The sequence below is a fragment of the Aplysia californica genome, unplaced genomic scaffold (genome assembly GCF_000002075.1).
Source record: "Aplysia californica isolate F4 #8 unplaced genomic scaffold, AplCal3.0 scaffold00613, whole genome shotgun sequence".
Taxonomy (NCBI): domain Eukaryota; kingdom Metazoa; phylum Mollusca; class Gastropoda; order Aplysiida; family Aplysiidae; genus Aplysia; species Aplysia californica.
In genome coordinates, this window is record NW_004797883.1 from 195,376 (window position 1) to 212,229 (window position 16,854).

The 16,854-nt window shown below is 42.9% G+C and overlaps 1 protein-coding gene across 3 annotated transcripts in view; it reads right to left on the reverse strand.

Moving 5' to 3' along the window:
- Positions 1-670: 670 nt before the first annotated feature.
- Positions 671-16,854, reverse strand: part of LOC101854118 (leucine-rich repeat serine/threonine-protein kinase 1) — a 64,175-nt gene continuing 47,991 nt past the window's right edge. For all 3 annotated transcript variants that reach the window (XM_005107575.2, XM_035972211.1, XM_013087632.2), the window contains 6 exons: positions 15,971-16,195; positions 12,995-13,120; positions 9,511-9,708; positions 8,949-9,122; positions 5,398-5,511; positions 671-2,587 (listed from right to left, as the gene is read on the reverse strand). In XM_005107575.2, coding sequence (XP_005107632.1) covers positions 950-2,587; positions 5,398-5,511; positions 8,949-9,122; positions 9,511-9,708; positions 12,995-13,120; positions 15,971-16,195 — 2,475 coding nt within the window. In that variant the 3' untranslated portion in view covers positions 671-949. The remainder of the gene's footprint in view (positions 2,588-5,397; positions 5,512-8,948; positions 9,123-9,510; positions 9,709-12,994; positions 13,121-15,970; positions 16,196-16,854) is intronic.

The window sequence follows — 16,854 nt, forward strand, 5'->3', positions numbered from 1 at the left end:
TATGTGTGTGGCGTTGTGGTGAAACCAGGCGTTTGTCAAAATCGACTTATTGAGTTTTGGAAAAACCGCTCTTCACATGTAGGCTTACTTCAGTCTGGCTGAGGAACCAGCATGTCTTGACCTACGTGTTGACCTTGACATTCTATATATATATATATATATATCAAAAGCCTGTCCGGTAGAATGGATTTATTCATTCTCACAGCGGGCACACACATACAAAGTTCTTTTGAAAATCCTGGGTAAACTGTAAATTCTTTACCATATCGACAGACCGAAGGGCTAGAACCCAAATGGTCGCTGGATCGGAAAAGTAAAGTAAAGTAAGTAAAAGCGTGAGTGGGTCTCAGCTTTTCTCATAGAGCACAGTGCTGCCAAATTTGAATTATACAAAAATATAAAACATGAATATTTTGGATTTGGTTTTTCCTGAAGGGGAAAAAAATCTGGAACTCGGGAGATATTCTGATACAGTTCATCCCTGATCAGTGGCGTCGCGTGGTTTGCAGACAAGGTGGTGCATAATTGGAAAGTGAGCAAATGGGCAATTGGCTTACTTATTATTAAGATTTCTAGAGAAATGTTGCATGTTTGTTCTAACTGTTGTCTTGAGGAGTAGAGGCAGTTAGATGTGTGGGGTAGCTTGGGAAGAAAACATCCCCTAAAATCAGTTAGTTTTCTACAGAAAAACAGATGATGTTCCACTGTCTCTGAGGGATAGTCACATAGTGGGCAGGCAGCAGACTCATGAGTGGGCTATACAGGAAAATACAAGCATATTCACAGACAACATTGTCAATTCTCGTCTTCTTTTTCTTCCTCGTTCTCAAACATTGTCAGTGACAACTACCTACGAAAAAGTAAAATAACAAAACTCATATAAAAAGATAAACAAAACCAGAATTTTCCCAAACTCAGGATTAGATTAATTTGTCATAAGAAAATTCCATCACTCGAGGCCCTCAGCATAAGACACAATATCATCCATGTTCGAGGAGGAAATGTTGTCCCACACAGCCAAGTCTGCCACTCTGCCCGGAGAGTTGGCGTCTGCCACTGACAGCTGAGACGACCAAGACGACATAGAAGGCGACAGCGAGACGCCAGTTCCACTTCTGGCCCTGGCGCCACTAACATTTTGGCTCAAACTGTCATAATTCTGGCTCGACTCTGCCCAACCATTCTCTAGTCCTTCGTCTAATGCTTTGTCTAAAGTGTGCTCATCAAACACGCTGCCACTTCTGTTCTCAGAACCCGACAATCTCGACCTGGCTCGAGGGGGGGGCCTCAGCCTCAGTTCTGGTGCGGCTTGCATTTTGTGGAGCGACACAACTTTGTCGTGAGCCAAAACCAGCGAGGATATGACGCCAGGAGCTGAGGTAGTGCCAGAGTGGCTCATCTCCACGTTACTGACGGAACTTGGCGACCTCCCCCTTTGGATCGCTTCCTCCGGCTTGTATCGGTGTCTCAGGAGAGCGCATGGACACGGCATAAGCTGACAGACGTTGTCAGCGAGACTCAGCACACATACGCTGCCGGATTCTGTTCCCAGTAAGAGAGTGTCTTTAGAGACGAGTAAACTGGTGATGGAGCAGTCCTGCTCTTTGTTGTTTTTCTTCCTTGGAATGAGAGGCGGCGGCCTCACCACAGTGAGAAGGCCAGGCACACTCCTTGACCGTTGCTTTGAATCATCATTGAGAGAAGCCGGGACCTCTAGAGAGGCATTATTAGGAGTCTGTTTTATCGCTGACCGTCTTCGAAGCTGTGTCCTTGGAGGAATGGGAGGTGGACCTTCTCTACTCGGATCCAGACCCTGAATCAAAATTGGCCCGTCACTTTCAAGATGATAAACCTCATGATAGTGCTCATTCTCTTCTTCCTTAATACATCTATTGGACTGACAGCCATCTGACAGATTTCTGTTTTCCCTATCATGGGACGGCACACAAGCATCTCGTGGTAAAGATCGACTTTTCCCTGCAGTACTGACAATCTCAGATTCGCGACTAGTCAACCCGCCACATTCAGACACAGAGGAGCTATCGTGTTCTTTGAAAACATTATCTTCCATGGTGTCCCACAATCTAGACTTAGGGAGAAGGCCTCTCTCGTCACTGACGGATGAAGCCTGGCGTGTTTTCTCAGTTGCCAGGGCTAACGTAGCTTTATCGTCTTTGGGGTCCCACAATAGCTTGTAGGAGCCGACAACTCCTAAGTGTTCCAGATTTAGCTCAAACAGCACAGAACTGTCTTTGAAGCTACACCAAAGTCTTCCGCGGCCATCACACACCAGATGAGCAATTGTCAACGAAGAATACGGAGGAGGAGTGAGATCGACAGAACGAGTCACTTGAAACTCTGGTGGGTTGCATTTATCGTCTTCCGGTCGAATCAGAATATCTAAGACGGTCACTCTTTTCCCACAGGCGACGGCAAGCACAGAGTCGCTGACAGAACACATAGAGGTGATGGAGATACCCTTCTGTACCTCCACCGTTTCAATCGTGGTGACAGACTTCTTCAGAAAGTTGCAGATAGTATGGACGTTCCCGTCCACTAGGCCCACAAAAACGATGTTCATATGTCCCTAAGGAAAAAGAAATTCATAAGTTTGTATTATTATAATAATCCAAAATTACATTTCTATAACGCACATCCATGCTCTCCAGCAAGCTCTATGCACTTCACAGCTATCATTACCCCAGCAAACCCCCGAACCTGTCCCCGTGGTTTTGTGCACCCCACATAATTTAACAAAGTTTGATCATTTTTTGCATAATTTCTGATTATTTTCCTTCATCATTCTTTGTTAAAATTAACAGAATCGCACAATTTCACATTTTTGGGCTCAGTTTGCATAATTTCATAATTTTTTTTTTCGTAAAACCGTGGGGATAGCCCTGAACGAATCAAAACATTCCCAGCTTCCCTGGATGCGTACAGTACAAGAAACTGATCAAGCACTCAAACATCGAACAAACTGACGCAAGTTTTCCTTGTCTATAGCCATTCTATAGCATTCCCATCGGGGTGAAGAGACGGAAAATTTATGTAATGTGCCTTTCCCAAGGGCACAGGGTAATGGATTGACCCCATGACCTTTCGAGACAAAATTAGAAACACCGTAATCAGAGAAAAGGTGGGCACAAATGATGGAGAATCAAAGGGTTTGGACGTCTCATGCGATTACCAACACACCATCCAGCACAACGTGCCTACATAAAAAAATTCGATGGCAACAAGGCTAGAGGGCGACCGAGAAAGACCTGGATAGATGGAGTCAGGGAAACATTAACCACCCACGGCATCCCCCTGACCCAAGCTCTCCGGCTGGCGACAGAGAGACGTCTCTTTCTTCCCGCAACACCCAAAAGGGTATAAGCGGTGGATAAAAGTAAAGAAAAAGTAAAGACCTTTCGGTTGCAAGCCCAGCAGCCTATTAAAACTCAGCAAAGATAGTACATAACAAGATGGGCCACTCAGCCAAAAAAGTGTCCGCCGGAAGTCCGCTCTTTGCTTCAGATGGCGCTGCAGTCTGTTTTGAAGCTCTCTTTCGTTTTTCCAAAAGAAGAATAGGAATAGCACCTCCTTGCGTGCGCAGATCGACTGCTGTTCATTAGCAGTTTGGGTTCGTTCAGTGCGGAGTTTTAGAGGGATTTAAAAATTTTAATGACCTCTCGCCTTTCATTCTAAAGTCAAATTGCACGAAGAAAACAATCACCCCTTCCTCCGGAACAGGTTTTTTGTCAGCGTAACCATTTCAAAAAAGCGTTCTTCCGAAATTTATCCAAAAACTTGGTAGTTTCACCTTGATTTTTTAAACTCAAGTAGGTTAACTCTGTTCGCAAAAGGTGCACGTTTGCGAAGAGGGCGCCACCGAATTTTGAGGACACTTTTTTAATTGGCTCAAAGAGAGGAGTGGCCCCTCTTGTTATGTAGACTCTTTGAACTCAGTCAAAGGAACGCACACAGTGGACTTCAATGAAAAATACTCAGAGAGGAATTCCCTCTCTCTTTTTCTCTTTCCCTCATTTTCTCGTTTTTCCTTATCAAACAAAGCTTCACTTTGACAAAAATTTGCTAATTCGCTAAAATATTTATACCATTGTGAGGACTGGCAAGGCATCCCACAACCACTGTCAATATCACTATTAGCCTTAGATTTCTCAAAGATAGTCAATTACCAGTACACTGTGGCAAATTATTCTTCGGTTTTAATAAGTTTTTGTTTTAGTAAGAGTTTTACGGCGCTCGCAACTGCATAATATGGTCATATTATTATGAGCGTGCGAAAAAAGGTTGGTTCTGTTCACAACAGTACAGAACCAACCTTTTATCGCACACTCATACGACCTTATGCAGTTGCGACCACCGTTTTAGTACCGGGTAAGTTTCCTTCCCGTAAGCCAATCAGAATCTATCACATCAAAAAGAATGCAAGGGAAAATCCACTAGAAAAAGTTGATTGACTGTCGCCTCGGAACTATTGTGAGGCAGCGTGGTAAAATCAGGCTCTCCTCAATTTTTGGACATGTAGTAATTGGTATCATCTTAAAGCTTGTTCGCATGTCTTTATTTTGATGAAAAAAATATGCATTTATCTTGAATACAAGTCGAGATATTTGCGAAAGAAGGAGGTGGAGTTGAGTCGTTTTCAGAGGTAAAATTAGTGAGAAAATGGCCACCGAAGATTAGTTATTTCCTTAGCTTAAGAGTCCGTGGTAACTGAAAATTTACATTTTTTGTGCCTTTAATCAAAGTTTTTCAGAAAAATCCACACAGAAATGAGTTCTTTAATGGGTTTGAAAGGTGTTGAGACAAAAAAAAATTTGATAAAAATTCACAAACTTGCGGAAAAAATGCAAGTTTCTTCACTTTGATTATTTTGACGAGAGCCTGATTCCACCGCGCTGCCTCACATATTGTCCAGAGTGTAGTCAACCCTTCCAGCCCCAGCCATTTGTGTGCACTCCCTAACCCTAGTCCCAGCCATTTGTGTGCACTCCCTAACCCCAGCCCCAGCCATTTGTGTGCACTCCCTAACCCCAGTCCCAGCCAATACAGCAGTATTTGGGAAAAAGAGGCATGCATTCTAAAATGTGATGTAGTATCTTTGTAATCAGGTTTGGATAATAACGTATAACAATGTTTAAAGGTAAATGAATAAATATAATGAAAATTAAAGTTCAATTAGGTTCGTTAATTTCGAAAAATGCGCAAATTCGGTACCCCCGAAACTGAGAATATACGCTCTTGGGACGGTGGGAGGTACAAGCACTGCTGAAAATGTATGCGCTTGGGGCTGGAAGGGTTAAGTAAAGAGGGAACTTTGGACAAAACAGTTCTAAGGCGACCAAATGTCATAAAAAAAAGCATTATCAAAAATGTTCCTTTTACCTTGGATGATTTGATCTTGTGAATGCCCGTTGGTTCAGATGGCAACTTGAAGTGTCCTTCCATTTCAAACTTGCTTTGAGGGCCTCTGACAATGACTTCGAGCATTATGGAATTCTGAAATACATATCACAGCAATATGTGTCACGACGCGGTGGAATCAGGCGCGTAAATTTAGGGGGCATTTTGAGTTATTGGTATCTTCTTAAAACCTGTCTATTTTCCTTGCTTTTGATGGAAGAAATATCCATTTATCTGGAATGTAAGTCAAGACATTGGCGATTGGAGGAAGTGGGGGTCGCCTGGTTTCAGAGGTAAAATAAGTGAGTAAATGACCGCATAAGTTGCATTACTTCCTTTGCTTGAGAGGCCGTGGAAACTGAAAATTTACATCTATTATGCCTTTAATCAACGTTTTTCAAAAAAATCCACACATAAATGTGTTCATTAATGGGCATGAAAGATGTTGAGCAAAAGAAAAAAAAATCGATAAAAATTCCCAAACCAACGGAAAAATGCCAGTTTCTTCACTTTAATTATTTTGACGATAGCCTGATTTCACCACGCTGCCTCACATATTGAGACAGTTCAGATCCTTTCAATGGAACGCAACAGTGGAAAAAAACAGCAGTTTCATTTAATGAGCAGTGTATATCGTCTTAGATGACGAGATTGAATTGTGGTCAGGCTACAAGACTCACAATTGTGAGGTGGTCGGTGGTCTAGTGGTTAGGCTACAGGACTCACAATTGTGAGGTTGTCGGTGGTCTAGTGGTTAGGCTACAGGACTCATAATTGTGAGGTTGTCAGTGGTCTAGTGGTTAGGCTACAGGACTCACAATTGTGAGGTTGTCGGTGGTCTAGTGGTTAGGCTACAGGACTCATAATTGTGAGGTTGTCGGTGGTCTAGTGGTTAGGCTACAGGACTCACAATTGTGAGGTTGTCGGTGGTCTAGTGGTTAGGCTACAGGACTCATAATTGTGAGGTTGTCGGTGGTCTAGTGGTTAGGCTACAGGACTCAAAATTGTGAGGTTGCGGGTTCAGGAGTTTGAGCTGCAGGCCCGACGTTGTGTCCTTGAGAAAGGTACTTTACACGAATTTTCCTCTCTTCACCCAAAGTTCAAATAGGTTTGGTCAGAACACAATTATAACTTTCAAATCCAGCCTAGTATTCTTAAATAGGGACAAAAACAATTTCCAGACTTGTATATTCCTGATGTGGCTTTCATTTTAATGCTTTGCTCTGTTCCTCAATTTAAATAATTTCCATCTCTAGACTTGACGGTCAGGCAAGCATTCCAGTATCGAAGCAGTACAGGTGCTCGCTCTCTTCCTATTGACATAGGGTCAACGTTCTCTAAGATGGTCCCTTTTATTTATTTAGTAGAGGTTTTATGGCGCTCGCAACTGCGTAAGATCATATGAGTCTATTTTGACTTTCAAGGCACCCTGGAAATAGCGGGTCACAAGAGTATGACAAACATACAAAAGAAGTAGAGGAAAAATGACGATAGTAAGGATTAGGAAGTTCCGAAAGAAAAAGCAGCAGTTCCCTGTTGTAGTTCAGGCACAGTTATGAGCATGGCATAGTTGAATCAGCCCATTTACAATTCTACTGTGCATAAGAACGAGAAATGTCCCCCCCCTTTGGGAATAGCCTAAAGACACTTCAGTGGTACTGCCCCCAGAGGGGGGGGGGGGGGGGGGAAAGGGCAGATGGTCACTAACTGTCAAGGGAAAAAGTGGTTGTCTTAAACAGGTGAACACCTTGGACAGAGTCATGACAATATTTTGTAACTTGCAAGGGAGAAAGAGGGAAGTGGTCATTTGTAAAGGTGATTGTCTTGAACAGGTTGCCGTAAGCGCAGGTCTGATAGTAAATCTTCTGATTTCCTTCTGGCCATTGTTCCACATTGCTTATCTAAGCTTGGAGTAGATGTCAGCATCTGGGAAGAAATAGCTGAGGACAGGAAAACATGGAGGAAAATGATAAAGGAAAGAACTATAATGCTCGAGAGCAGCCTTAGAAACAACCAGGCTGAGAAGCGCCAACGTCGAAAGGAAAACAGCGGAAATACAGAGCTTCGATCTACGTCACTGACATGCAAGCACTGCGACAGAATCTGCGCTTCAAACAGGAAGAATTAGCTATTTTTTGTTTTGTTTTTGTAAAGTGTTTTACGGCGCTCGCAACTGCATAAGGTCATATGAGCGCACGGGACACACCTAATATTTTCAGTTGGTAGGAAATTTTGAATTTCGCCCGGGTGGCGGCCGAAGCCTACTCTTATCGATTTTAGACCACCAAGGGATCTTTAACGTGTGCAACTTGCACACGGGCCTCCGAGATTTTTCGCCCTTGTCCGAGAAGGCTAGGTGTAGATATTTCCTACCAGAAGATCAGGGGTGTGGCAGAAAGACAGCAGTAAGGAGGAGCCAAGGAGTAGCAGTAGAAAGGCTGCAGAAAGAGTCAGGAGCCCAGAGGAGGGGGCAAAGGAGGTGAGGGGGGTGGGGGCAGAGAGTGGAATTGAAAGCAGACAACAGAACATTGCTAGAGAGCAGGAAAGGAGGTGAAAGGAGACAAATTTAGAGAAGAAAATTTTTCGGTCGCTACCCGGATTCGAACCGCGGACTTTTGAATGAATTAGCTATGAAGGAAGCTGAATGAAGACAGCCGTGAGACCATCTTAAGCTAAATCGACCGTCTGCACAGACAAAAAGAGCCCTATATTGTTCCACAGAAATCATAACGCCATTTTATTGCATTTAATACTGAGAGACTGTTTTCAAAATTCTTTCACCATAATTTGTCTTCACTTTAACTGATTCCGTCCATTCGGCAGCTGACAGCGGCTCTGAGTTTTTCCGCTGCCTCCATTCGGCCGCTGTGAGCGGCTCAACGAAATCCAAAACAAAGGTGCACTTTTTAACATAGTTCCTACTTTTTAAGTTGTCGAAAGGAAGTAGAACTTGTAAACAGACCTGACCTCAATCTCTGAGCGCCAATATCGATCGAAACTCCACGAAATTTTTGCAAAATTCGTTGTTTTGTTGTTGCGATGTAGGCTAGATCTAAGGGTAAACAACACGGAGCCTGGTATAAGAAAAAGGCTCTTCAAAGAAAGATATTTAACTAAATTTGTGAAATTCTTGCATAAATGTGTGCTAGGGTGATATTGCTACAATGTTGTGTTGATTCTTATGGATTATAAGGACTTGTAGAGCTGAGAAAATGCGGTAAGTCGAAATTTTCGAAGAGCTGTTGAGCAATTTTTTTTTCTCATTCGTTTTTGTCAGAAGGAAAATGTAATACAAACAGATTATAGGTCATTGTCATTGATAGAAACAGATTCTTCTATTTATTCCCATCAGTTTGATATATGACAATACATATTAGAGAACCTTAGAGCTTCACAGTAATGCATTAAATAAATGCACCCCAGATCTAAAACTGAGCAGGGAAAAATAGCTCTGTCCAGAGCCTGAAAAAATCATGGACGGAATCAGTTAATCTGTGCCTACGTCGTCTCTACAACGCTACAATGTTACCTACCTTGCAGGCTACCCAAATGTTCTGCTCAACTTTCACCATAGCAACGATGGCGGGACCTCTGAATTCTTGTCGCAGCACGGTGAAACAGGAAGACTCCATGTCGTAAACACTCAGATACCTTTTGTTACTGGACTGCACTGCCTCACAGATCCAAATGTTCCAGCGACCCATCGTCTGAAGTAAGTAAGTAAGTCAGTAAGTCAGTAAGTAAGTCAGTCCAGCCAGCCAGCCAGCCAGCCAGCCAGCCAGCCAGCCAGCCAGCCAGCCAGCAAGCCAGCAAGCAAGCAAGCAAGCAAGCAAGCAAGCAAGCAAGCAAGCAAGTAAGTAAGTAAGTAAGTAAGTAAGTAAGTTTCTTCAGTGTTCAAGGCCATTGGCTCACTTCACATCATATAACACACGCATTTGTTAATTGACAAAGAAAGTCGCTCACACAAGTAACTGACAGAGAAAGTCGCTCACACAAGTAACTGACAGAGAAAGTCGCTCACACAAGTAACTGACTGAGAAAGGTGCTCACACAAGAACAGAACATGAGACACACGTCACTGACTGACAGCCTCACCTCACAAGCATAGACACACGTGATCTCAAGAATCACACTCGCTGCCTCCATCCAGACCAGGTCGTGAAGAAGCAGAAACTGCGGCCGCTTCATCCTCTCCATGATCTCCGTGGCTCTCGGACGCTGGTCGGCTTTCAGGGCCCAGCAGGCACCCATCAGCTCCTCCATATACGGAAAGTTACAGTGAATTCTGCAGTTCTGAAAATCAAATCAAATTATAGGTATAAGTTTGTCAAATTTAAATGAAATTTCATTTTAAGTAGATTTTGAAATTTCATTTGAAATAAATTTTAAAAAATTCATATTAAGTAAATTTTAAAAATTTCATTTTAAGTAAAATTTTTTAAATTTCATTTAAAGTAAATTTTACAAATGCTCAATACATCTGAGCACTCTCTTAGTGAAAAAGAAGAAATGATGAAATCTATAGTTTGGCGCATTATATTAACCAATACAATAGAAACTAAAGTATATACACAATGACCAATCTAACTGATACACAATGACCAATCTAACTGATACACAATGACCAATCTAACTGATACACAATGACCAATCTAACTGATACACAATGACCAATCTAACTGATACACAATGACCAATCTAACTGATACACAATGACCAATCTAACTGATACACAATGACCAATCTAACTGATACACAATGACCAATCTAACTGACAAAAACTGAAAGAGAAACAAAATAGTCCAGAACCAGCAAAACAGGCTGGAAGTGGCGTCGGTGGCCTAGTGTGGCGTCGGTGGCCTAGTGTGGCGTCGGTGGCCTAGTGTGGCGTCGCTGGCCTAGTGTGGCCTCGGTGGCCTAGTGTGGCCTCGGTGGCCTAGTGTGGCCTCGGTGGCCTAGTGTGGCGTCGGTGGCCTAGTGTGGCGTCGCTGGCCTAGTGTGGCCTCGGTGGCCTAGTGTGGCCTCGGTGGCCTAGTGTGGCCTCGGTGGCCTAGTGTGGCGTCGGTGGCCTAGTGTGGCGTCGCTGGCCTAGTGTGGCGTCGGTGGCCTAGTGGTTAGGTTCTCGGACTCGCAACCGTAAGGTCGTGGGTTCGAATCCCGTTAGGGGCCCGACTTTGTGTCCTTCGGAAAGGCACTTTACACTAATTTTTCTCACTTCACCCAGGTGGGAATGGGGACCCAGCTATAGACAGTGTCTTGTCAGTTTGTTAGTGTTTGAGCGCTTAACAGCTGCTTGCACTGCATACTTCCTGGAAAGCTGAGAATGTTTCTGAGTGTTCTATGTTTTTTTGTTTTTGTAAAGTGTTTTACGACACTCGCAACTGCATAAGGTCATATGAGCGCGCAGGACACACCTAATATTTTCAGTCGGTAGGAAATTTTGAATTTTGCCCGGGTGGCGGCCGAAGCCTACTCTTATCGATTTTAGACCACCAAGGGATCTTTAACGTGCGCAACTTGCACACGGGCCCTCCGAGATTTTTCGCCCTTGTCCGAGAAGGCTAGGTGTAGATATTTCCTACCAGAAGATCAGGGGTGTGGCAGAAAGACAGCAGTAAGGAGGAGCCAAGGAGTAGCAGTAGAAAGGCTGCAGAAAGAGTCAGGAGCCCAGAGGAGGGGGTAAAGGAGGTGAGGGGGTGGGGGCAGAAAGTGGAAATGAAAGCAGACAACAGAACATTGCTAGAGAGCAGGAAAGGAGGTGAAAGGAGACAATTTTAGAGAAGAAAATTTTTCGGTCGCTACCCGGATTCGAACCCGGGACCTTTGAATGAGAGGCGAACACCTTAACCTCTAGGCCACAAGAGCCCCCTGAGTGTTCTATGGTCTGCTGGGAGTAATAATATATAGCGTAAAACGCATAGAGCCTGCTGTGGAGTGGGGATATGCGCTATACAAATGTGTCACGACGCAGTGGAATCAGGCGCTCGTCAATTTTGGGGCATGTGAAGTTACTGATATCATCTGAAAACTTATTCATTTGCCTTGCTTTCAATGAAAAAAATGTCCATCTACCTTGAATTGACGTCGAGATATTTGCGATTGAAGAAGGTGAGGTAGTCTGGTTTCAGTTGTTAAATTAATGAGAAAATGGCCACTAAAGTTTGGTAACTTTAATAGCTTAAGAATAAGAGGCCTTGAAAACTGAAAATTACATACTTTGTGCCTATAAAAAAGATTTTTCAGTAAAATTCACATGGAAATGTGTATTCATATGAACATAAAAGGTGTTTAGCCAAAAAACAAAATTTTGATAAAAACTGCCAAACTGATGGAAAAATGCCTTTTTCTTCGATTTCATTATTCTGACGAGCGCCTGATTTCACCACGATGCCTCACAAAAACTATTTTATCATTGTTGTGCATGAATGAGATTTGGCAGGTTGGTATCGGTTAAAACAAAATTACAATTTGGCAAATAAGTTAGTTTGCAGTTGCCTACAAGTATCTGGCATGTTGACGATGTCCATCATGTCGAAACCAGAATACAACGTGCAACTTGATGTCCTGTTCTACTTTGTGTGGTTTTGTGGAGGCAAGCTAGGTCTAGTATTTTTGTTGTAGAAAAGTTGAGCAAATTCAAATACTTGGGCAGCATTTTCACAGGAAAATTAGACAGAGAAAAAGAGACTAGAGGCCAGAAAGCCAGCGCAGTCAGCTATCAACTCGCCCCTCTCCTGAAACATCTCAATATCCCCCATGAGCACCAAGGCGAAGCTCATCAACGCCATTTTCCTTCCAACACTCACATATCAGTGCCAGACATGGACTCTAACAAAAGCCCTAGAGAGGAAACTGGTCACATGCGAGATGAAATGTTTAAGAAGAGCGAGTAACAAGACAAGAAGAGACAAAATAAAAAATGAAATCATAAGGGACACCGTGGGAGCAACACCAGTCCTACCACACATTGAAAAACAAAAAGTGAAGTGGTTCGGACACCTCACGCGGATGCCCTCAAACCATCCAGCTCTGGGAGCATAAAACACTAAATTTTCTGGATGGAGACCTAGAGGAAGACCAAGGCGACGCGTGGAACGAATCTGATGCAAACACTCTCAGAGCTCACGGGATGTCCCTCCTACAGGCCACTCACCTTGCTTCAGGCAGACGTTTGAGTCTCCCCGCGACACTCACCGGTACAAGCGGGAAAAAAAAGTAAAGTTGTAGAAAACACAACAACAAATTCATATTAACACTTTGCCATCACAAGGCACATTTAGTCAAAACTCTTGCCATCAAAGGCAAAGGCATTTTGGGGAAAATCCAAAGAAACTGCGTGGTAAACATGGCCGATCGGCGAGATGTGACGGCAAAATGTTAAATACCTTGATGTGGGTGGTTGGTGGGTGCTCTGGTGTGTTTGTTTCTTCTTTCCTATCACACAGCTAGTGTCTTTATCTCCCCTTCTTCTTTCTTATGTTTGTTACTCTCTTGTAACACCTTTAATCTTCTGGCGCTCATATGACCTTATGCAGTTGCGAGCGCCGTAAAACTCTTTCAAAAACTAAAAACGAAATACCTTGATATGAAGAGGGACAGACTCTTCCACTGTCAACAGGGCTGCCGACGTCCTTTTCACATTGGCAGCCGGAGGTATGCCCATCACGACTTCAATCATCACCATGGAAAACGAGAAGATGTCGATCTGAAAAAAATAATAAAATAAAAAATTACACTTTTACAGGTAGCATGCAGGGTTGAACTGGGGAAGGCTGTACTGTTAGGAAGTATGGGGGGGGGGGGGGGGGCTCCCCCGGGTAAAGTGGATTCATGGTATAGTGATGCCTCCACTCGCCGCGGGACAGTGAGTCGTCCAACAGGTCAACCCACAAGTCGTGCTACTTAGTATTTTCGATAAGCATTCCGGTTGAAAACAATCTGTGAGATAAAAGTATGCTATACAGGATATGTCCGACTAACATCAAACAAGTGCACACATATTAAGAAAAGATAAAACATACAGATGCAATCACAAAAACACTACCCCCATACAAGCAAAATTTGCATCTCTTTCTGTTCCCTCCTACCAACTCGTCTTGGCCCAGTAGGTTAGATACTAATACTAACAAAGTCACCACATTAGTATGAGACTTTGTGCAAACTTTCGGAACCTTCGGTGACACTGTAAAGATGACTCCACTAGGGAGCGGGACAAAGGGTGCCCACCTGGTGACTCGACAGAGCTGAGGAATGTAGGACTAACATGATCTAAACAATTAACTACTAACCAGTTGTGGCAGCCATCTCCAGTTGGGGGTATGACATCACTTAGATGTGAAACTCACCAAAAAAAAACGTCATAAGAGTGAAGAAACATATTTATTAATGTATTTATCTATATATGAAACATTTTCCTGAGTGTTTACTCTATGACTAACAGCTAATTTCAAAACCCAAAATGTAGAACACTTTGTTGTTATTACTAAACACAAAAGCGCCAGATGATAGAATTGGGCAGGGTCCAAAATAAAAATGAAAAAATCACACTTTTATTTGTCCCAGAAGGCACTTTGGTTTACAATGGCAAACATACATAGATACATACATACATAAAATAAATACATACATACATAAATATATTCACAAACACAAACATTAGTACATAATATAACACAAATAAAGAACAGTTTACAAACATGCCATTGTCGGTAGCCACTGTGCAGCGCCCTGTATTTTGAGCTAGGGAGACAAAATGAGTGACTTCTCCGATTCAAACCTTACGGAAATATTTACATCACCCTTATAGGTGAAGTTTTTACAATTTATATGTATGAATTAATAAAAGACAGGTTACAGTTAAAGAATATGGCATCCATAGAAAATCTACACATTTGACCCTAATGTCGATTTTTGGCCAATATCTTCTCCATTTGTGCATTGCGAGAAGTAACTTATTTTGTCAGCATGCCTCTATTCTTTGCCATATCGACAGACCGAAGGGCTAGAACCCAAATGGCCGCTGGATCGGAAAAGTAAAGTAAAAGTAAAGTAAGTCAGCATGCCTCATATATAATAGAAACATTTGCAGCTTCCTGGTAAACATTCAGAGTGAGCAGTCAGTTTAAAGCCATTTGAATACAAACGTACGGACAAAATCTTCCCCTGTCTTAAAGGTGTTGCTCCCACGGTGTCCCTTATGAATTCATCCCACCTGGGTGCAAGAAGTGAGAGAAATGGGTTGTCTTCCCCAAGAGTACAACATTAGGCCCTTTTTTAGTTTTAGTAAGAGTTTTATGGCACTTGCAACACAATACGGTCATATAAGTGCCGAAGATTAGAGGAGTTACAAGGGAGTAACAAACACAAAAAAAGAAGGAGGGGAGATAAAGGCGATAGATGTTTGATAGGAAAGAAGGAGCAAGCCACACCAGAGCACCGGCCAACCACCCACCATTAAGCCCTGACCAGAACTTAAACCCACAACCTTACAGACATGAGTCCAGCAGCCTAACCTCTAGACACTTTACTTTACTTTATTTTTCCGATCCAGCAGCCATTTGGGTTTTAGCCCTTCGGTCTGTCGATATGGCAAAGAATTGACAGGTTTTAATCAGCTGTGCTTTGTCGCTGTATAGAGGGTTTCCGATGTCTGGGGAGGCAGGTAGGTAGGTGCTACGCAGGTCACAAAGTGCTGGGCAGTTAAAGAAATAATAATAATGATAATAATAATAATAATTTATAATAATAAATGTGAGGAGTGCTGGCAAAATGAGTTACTAGTCACAATCAATAAATGGAGATATTGGCCGACAAATCGACACTCGGGTCAAACGTGTACATTTTCTATTGATGCCATATTCTTTAACTATAACTTGTCTTTTATTATTTCATACTTATAAATTGTACAAACTTCACCTATAAGCGGGATGTATCTAGTCCCATCAGGCTTGAATCCGAGAAGTTACTCATTTTGTCAGTTTGCTTCACAAATGACATTTATACAGTGCTCAACCGCGATTAAAGTACACAGGCCCTCTGAGCACTTAGACCAAAGGGCTCAAACTCAGACGGCTGTTGAAACGGAGACATTAATCTCCCTTATATTTCCCCTGCAACATCTTTGGGTTTTCAACCTGCAACGCAGCTGATTTTTATGAATGTGACAGTTTTTCCTACTTAAAAAGCTAGTGGCACTGTGAGTTGAAAAAACCAGCAATTGATAACCCCTAAGGACAGAAAAAATGAGGATGAAAAAACACAAGGTAACAAAGCCTTTTCATGATCACCATCACAATTACCATTACCATCACCATCATCATCATCACTATTACCATCACCATCATCATCATCATCATCATCACCATCACCATCATCATCATCACCATCATCACCATCATCATCATCACCGACTTAACAATTCCCCTTTTCCTTGTTTCGTTTTTCTAGAAAACACAACAATTTGCACCATGTCAATACATTTTCACCCAACCAACAAATAGGGCACCAAAATCAGGACACAGGACCCAAAACAACCCCAACGCCCCAGAGCCCTTACCTTGTTCGTGTACGTCTCTTTCATTGCCACTTCGGGAGCCATGTAGCCGACCGTGCCAAACAAGCCAGTAAGTCCCTGAACGGTGGCAAACTTGGAAATTCCGTAATCTGAGAGCTTGACGTTCACCGGAACATTCAGATCCATGGACATGACCAGTACGTTGTCTGGCTTCAGATCGCGATAAATGATGTCCTTCATATGGAGATATGAAAGTCCACTAGCCATCTGAGAAAAATTGTTAGTTTTAGTTTTAGTAAGGTTTTACGGCGCTCGCAACCACCCACACTCTCACTTCTTTCATTCACAAGCTACCCAGTAATAAACCAGGCAGATAAGAGCCAACACACACACACCAGCACACTAAACCACCTGCATAAGCATTGACATCTTCCTCCACCAACACTTGCAATGAATGGCAAGGGATCAAAATGTGTAAATTTATACCCAATTCTGTGAAATCGGCCATTGAAAAGTTATCTGTTGTTTTAGTAGAGGCTTTATGGCGCTCACAACAGCATAAGGTCATATGAGCGCCAAGGGATGGATGTCAACAGAGAAGTCCGTACAGGGAATCAGGCTTACTCTGCTTACCTCTCAAGCTTCAACAGCACAAAGTCTGCTTCGACTATCAAGGCACCCCGAAAATAGTGGGCCACAAGAGAGTGACAAACATACAAAAGAAGTAGAGGAAAATGACGATAGTAAGGATTAGGAAAGAAAAAGCAGCAGCTCCCTGATGTAGTTCAGGCACAGTTATGAGGCTCACACTGATGAATCAGCCCATTTACAATTCTACTGTGCATGAACGAGAAATGTCCCCCCTTTGGGAATGGCCTAAAGACACTTCAGTCAGTGGCACCGCCCCCCCCCCCCCCCCCCCCCCC